The 6,479-nt window shown below is 45.8% G+C and overlaps 1 protein-coding gene across 1 annotated transcript; it reads left to right on the top strand.

Annotated features, from left to right (window-relative positions):
• Window positions 1-4,500: 4,500 nt before the first annotated feature.
• Window positions 4,501-6,479, top strand: LOC114118352 (heterogeneous nuclear ribonucleoprotein R-like; the record flags this gene model as incomplete). The annotated part of the gene is made up of 1 exon (XM_027979098.3): window positions 4,501-6,479. A coding segment is annotated over one exon (1,312 nt), but the record flags the coding sequence as incomplete, so codon positions are not given.

Here is a 6,479-nt window from a genome sequence, read left to right on the forward strand (position 1 = left end):
CTTCTACCTGCTCCTGGGCAGTCATTGCAGCTAGCATTTCATTTAGCTGCCAATAGCTAGGTATAGCCTCTTTTTCTTCATCTTTTTCTTTTGCATGTATCTTTATTTCTTCACTTTCCTCTTTAACATGTACCTTTTCAGATTCAGGAGCAGGATCTAAAGCATCTCTAATCATATTCCACATGGAAAAATATCAGTAGGTACTTTTTCTGGACCATGCTGAGTGTAATAAGCTTTCAGCTGTTTTCCTACTTTTTTCCAGGTATCTAAGTCATCAGTGCCCTCTTCTGGAAACCAAGGACATAGCTCTTGTACGAATGTAAAAAAATATTGAATATTAGCTTTCTTAACTTTGATTCCTCTTTTATTTAACTATTGCAAGATTACTCATATAAAAATCTGTCTTTCTTTTTACTCACTGTTACCCATGTCAGAGATTTAAGTCTTGTAAAGAAGATTTCATTTCAAACTTTGTAAAGGGGGGTTTCTTTTCAACCCTGATAGAGAAGGTCTCTTTTCAACCTTTGCAGAGGGGCTTTCTTTTCAACTCTTAGAAAGCAGGTTTCGTTACAACTCTTCAACTGGTTTTCTTTCAACCCTTCAACTGGGTTTCTTCAACCCAATACTTCCCACCCCTCTTTCCCTACCTATCTTATGCAGGGGGGACTGTGACACCCTGAGTGGGGTCCTAGCCATCCCCAAAACTGAGCAGTGGGGGAAACCTAGTTTTGAATAGCCTGTTCTGGACGCCACTTACTGGGGACCTGCCCTGGTTGGATCCAGGGTATCCAAAGCGTGGACGGCATTGGCGATGAAAGATTTATTTATTTAGAGATATAGAAGGATATAAGGATTTATTTAAAGATATATAGAGAGATAAAGAATGCTGCAGTTAAGAAAATAGAGGAGAGAAAGAGGCCGATATTCCTTGGTTTACGCAGAAAGTCAATAAAGTCCAAAGACAAAGGACTTACACTGTTCATGTAGGCCACAAAAGCCCACTTGAATAGCGGATGGTGCCCCGCCTTGGGCTCCCTCTTGCGTGGGCCTTAGAAGCCCGGGCAGAGAAGTGAATGCAGCAAACCCCTGGGATCCAAGGGATCAGCCTGAAAGATATAGTAAGAGCGAGAAAGGAAAAAAAAAAAAAAAGAAGAAGAAGAAGAAGAATTGACATGGGAGGGCCAAGCAATGATGAGTGAGACCCAAAATTTTATTTTTTCATGGGGCTTATATACCTTAAGCCGTACATAAAGAATAATGGAAAATACAGTCATGCAGAGTCAGCAGCCCTGACTCTTATTGTGACCAGGTTTTCTCTCTGCATGCCTATCTGTATAAACAGGTCTTAGGTGGTTTACATCATCTTCTGGCCAGGAGGCCTATTAACATTTTATGGCCCTTTTCTGATAAGGGTCCATCAACCAGAAAACTTATTTGCCCTAAAAGTGTTGTTCTTTCCAAAATCTGGTGCCACTCTCAGAAAGCACTAAATAAAGTTGCATTCTTACATAGCAAGGATACAACGATTTATAACAAAGAAAGAGGAGTACAGTGATTTATAACAAAGAGAAAATTCATTAACTCAAAAGTCTTGTATTTCTAACATTAAAACTACTATATTCCTATTTTGGCATCCAACTGCATTGATTAATATCCTCCCAGGTGCCTAAAAGATAAACGATATGGAGGCCAGGCAGAAATCATTAACTCAGCAATGAAACTCTTCACCAATGTAATTCTTAGCTCTTTAAAGACTCTATATCTTTAAGATGTTTTAAGCTTCCTGTGCCTCTCACAGTTGGGAGGCTGTAAACAATCACATGCGTAGTTGTAAAAGTCCAGGGAAACCTGTCAGGCAAGTTAGAGAGCCATCAGAGGGGTTTGAGCTGAGACACTCCTTTTATATGCAGGAGACAATTAACTGGAGCTCTAAGTTAATTTTTTCCAGAGAAAAGTGGTTGAGGATAGCCCCTATTAATGTCAGAAGAGTGTAGTATAGCAGACAGTAAACAGACAGATTTTGGTTTGGGGGTAGATGCTCGGGCAGAGGACCCCTTGAGACCTGACTCACGTTTGCCTGTCAGGCCTCTTCCTCATGACCTTTGTCATGGGTGGGATCTCCCGTGCTGGCTCCTGGCAACTGGAGTTCCATGTTTCCACATAAGACAAGGCCTGACTCCCCTGTTGAAACTACATAGGAACCCCCAGATCCATGTCAGCACTGGAGAGAAACCCTGAGGATCCAGCCTTAACTTGAGATGAGGCCATATGCCCCTGCACTGACTGGAGAGGAATACTGAGAGGCCTTTTGCAACTTGCATGGAGAATTGACTTTCATGAGGCAACACGGGTGGGTCCCGGCGGTCCCCATCACAACTCAAAAGGAACCCCAAGTTTCCTGCCACAAATCGAGAAATAGCAGGAGATTCTTTCCTCAGCGCGAGATCAGGCCCTTTTCCTCTGCGGCATCTCGAGAGTGCCTTCCCTCTTGAGCCTCGAAAGGGTCATTCGCACCCTTTCTGCAACTCAAGAAGTTCCCCGACATACCCGTCTCCACTCGAGAGGAACACCGAGGGTCCCACCACAACTCAAGAAGAGCCCCGTTTTCCTCTCTTCACCTCGAGATGGGGGTCCATTGCCCTGCTTCGTTGGGAAAGAAATACCGATGTTCCCGTTGCACCTCAAGAGGAGGCTGGTCTCACCTTGAAACTTGAGAGGAACTCCAGGGGTCGTGCCACAATTTGAAAAGACCTTGATGTCCCCATCCCCTCGAGATAAGTCCTGCTCCCCCTGCCACGACTCGAATGGAGCCCGGACTATCAACTCACAACATGAAAGGAGGACTGAGAACCCCATAGCAGCTTTAGACATAGCCAGAGATCCCTACCTCAGCTCGACAGGAGACCTAACACCCCTTTTACACCTCGAGAGGGAAGCAGAGTTCTGTGTCTCAACATGAGACGATGGCTTACTCCCCAGGGGAATCTCCATAAGAACCCTGAGATCCAAGTCAGAACTGGAGAGGAACCCTGAGTTTCCCGCCTCAACTCAAGATGAGGCCCTAGTCCTCTGCACCCACTCGGGAGGAGTTCCAAGAGGCCCCTCATAACTCAAAAGGATTTTCGACTTCCAAGAGACAAGTAGGCTCCCTCAGGACACCGTTGCAACTCAACAGAACCCAAACTTTCTGCTGCAACTCGAGAAACACCTTGAGATCACCCCTTCCATGTGAATTGAGGACTGATTTCCCTGCAGTGAATCCAGAGCAATCCAGCGCCTCCCCTCACAACGTGAATGGAGACTTGACATCCCTGAGGCAACATGAGAGGCTTCCTGAGTCGCCCAGAGTACCTGCAGAGGAATCCCAAGCCTCCCCCCACAACTAGAGAAAAACCAGGAGAATCCCCCGTCCTTGAGGCATGAGGCCCTTTTTTTTCCTGCAGTGCCTTGAGAGCAATCCCAAGTGCCCTCTCTAACCTCGAGAGGAGGCTTGACTGCCTTCGTGCAACACAAGGGGGCCCAGAGAACCCTGTCACACCTAGAGAGACAACCCGAGATTCCCGCCACAACTCGAGAAAAGCCCCGTGTTTCCCACCTCATTTGGAGATGAGGGCCCATTCCCTGGTTCAACTCAAGAGAAGCACAACTTCCCCTCGCACCTCTAGGGGTGGCTTGTCTCACCTATTGAATCTCAAGTGGAACCCCATGGATCCTACTGCAAGGAAAAGGACACCGAGTCCCCCCCCAACTCGAGATGAGTCCTGATTCCCCTGCACTGACCCCAATGTAACACAGAAGATCCCCTCACAACATGATGGGAGGCCCGAGTCCCCTTCTGAACCTCTTGAAAAGGATGCCTATTCCCCGCTGAACTCGATAGGAGGTATGACACCCATTTGACAACTCACGAGGAAAGCCGAGTTCCATGCCTTGACTCCAGATGAGGCCTTACTCCCTAGCTGAACCCTGAAAGGAAGCATGAGATTCCTGTCTCACTGGACAGGAACACTGACTTGAAGGACTGAACTCTAGATCCGGCCATATTCGCCAGCGAGAGGAATCCTGACATGCCCCTTGCAACTTGGAAAGAGACCTGACTTCTCAGGCAATACGAGCAGGTGCCTTAGGTCCTTGTCACAACTCGAGAGGCAGCCCAAGCTTCCAGCTGCAACTTGAGAAAAGCCACGAGATTCTGCCCTCAGCGCTAGATGAAAACCTTTTCCAGAGCAGTGTCTCGAGAGGAACCCCACGTTCCCTCTTGAAACGCAAAAGGGTACTTGACACCCTTTCTGCAACTCAGCAAGTTCTCCAAGATACCCGTCCCCACTCGAGAGGATCACCGAGGTTCATGCTACAATGCCAGAAGAGCCGCATGTTCCCCCTCCTCAACTCAAGATGAGGGTCGATTCCCATGCTGCATTGGGAAAGGAATCCTGATGTTTCTGTCGCACCTCAAGAGGAGGCCGGTCTCACTTGAAAACTCGAGTGCATCCCCGGGAGTCGAGTCTACATTCAAAAAGACCCCAAGGTATTCATTGCATTTATCACCTTCTGTGGAAAGGAAGCTGCACAGGAAGCTGTTAAACTGTGTGACAGCTATGAAATTCGCCCTGGTAAACACCTTGGGGTGTGCATTTCTGTGGCAAACAACAGGCTTTTTGTTGGATCAATTCCGAAGAATAAGACTAAAGAAAACATTCTGGAAGAATTCAGTAAAGTCACAGAGGGTTTGGTGGACGTTATTCTCTATCATCAACCCGATGACAAAAAGAAGAATCGGGGGTTCTGCTTCCTTGAGTATGAGGATCACAAGTCAGCAGCACAAGCCAGACGCCGGCTGATGAGTGGAAAAGTAAAAGTATGGGGAAATGTAGTTACAGTTGAATGGGCTGACCCTGTGGAGGAGCCGGATCCAGAAGTCATGGCTAAGGTGAAAGTTTTATTTGTGAGAAACTTGGCCACTACAGTGACAGAAGAAATATTGGAAAAGCCATTTTCTGAATTTGGAAAACTTGAAAGAGTGAAGAAGTTGAAAGATTATGCATTTGTTCATTTCGAAGACAGAGGAGCAGCTGTTAAGGCCATGGATGAAATGAATGGCAAAGAAATAGAAGGAGAAGAAATTGAAATAGTCCTAGCCAAGCCACCAGACAAGAAAAGGAAAGAGCGCCAAGCAGCTAGACAGGCCTCCAGGAGTACTGCGTATGAAGATTATTACTATCACCCTCCTCCGCGCATGCCACCTCCAATTAGAGGTCGGGGTCGTGGTGGGGGGAGAGGTGGATATGGCTACCCTCCAGATTACTATGGCTATGAAGATTACTATGATGATTACTATGGTTATGATTATCACGACTATCGTGGAGGCTATGAAGATCCCTACTACGGCTATGATGATGGCTATGCAGTAAGAGGAAGAGGAGGAAGGGGAGGGCGAGGTGCTCCACCACCACCAAGGGGGCGGGGAGCACCACCTCCAAGAGGTAGAGCTGGCTACTCACAGAGGGGGGCACCTTTGGGACCACCAAGAGGCTCTAGGGGTGGCAGAGGGGGTCCTGCACAACAGCAGAGAGGCCGTGGTTCCCGTGGATCTCGGGGCAACCGTGGGGGCAATGTAGGAGGCAAGAGAAAGGCAGACGGGTACAACCAACCTGACTCCAAGTGCCGTCAGACCAACAACCAACAGAACTGGGGTTCCCAACCCATCGCTCAACAGCCGCTTCAGCAAGGTGGTGACTATTCTGGTAACTATGGTTACAATAATGACAACCAGGAATTTTATCAGGATACTTATGGGCAACAGTGGAAATAGACAAGTGAGGGCTTGAAAATGATACTGACAAGATACGATTGGCTCTAGATCTACATCCTTCAAAAAAATTGGCTTATCTGTTTCATCTTTAAGTAGCAATTTGCTGCCATTTGTATTTGGCTGAAGAAATCACTATTCTGTATATACTCAAGTCTTTTTATTTTTTCCTCTTTTCATAAATGCTCTTGGACATTATTGGGCTTGCAGAGTTCCCTTATTCTGGGAGTTACAATGCTTTTATCGTTTCAGGCTTCATTTTAGCTTCAAAACAAGCTGAGCACATTGTTAAAATCATGATTTTGCAGAACGTTTGGTTTTGGACAGTTTCATTTTTTGGATTTGGGACAGCTTACATAGGGGTATGGAGTATGCTGTAAATAAAAATACAAGCTAGTGCTTTGTCTTAGTAGTTTGAAGAAATTAAAAGCAAACAAATTTAAGTTTTCTTGTATTAAAAATAACCTATGATTGTATGTTTTGCATTCCTAGAAGTAGGTCAACTGTGTTTTTAAATTGTTATAACTTCACACCTTTTTGAAACCTGCCCTACAAAATTTGTTTGGCTTAAACGTCAAAGCCGTGACAATTTGTTCTTTGATGTGATTGTATTTCCAATTTCTTGTTCATGTAAGGTTTCAATAAAACTCAAAAATCTATTAAAAAAAAA

This window comes from Ovis aries, chromosome 15 (genome assembly GCF_016772045.2).
Source record: "Ovis aries strain OAR_USU_Benz2616 breed Rambouillet chromosome 15, ARS-UI_Ramb_v3.0, whole genome shotgun sequence".
NCBI classification, from domain to species: Eukaryota; Metazoa; Chordata; class Mammalia; order Artiodactyla; family Bovidae; genus Ovis; species Ovis aries.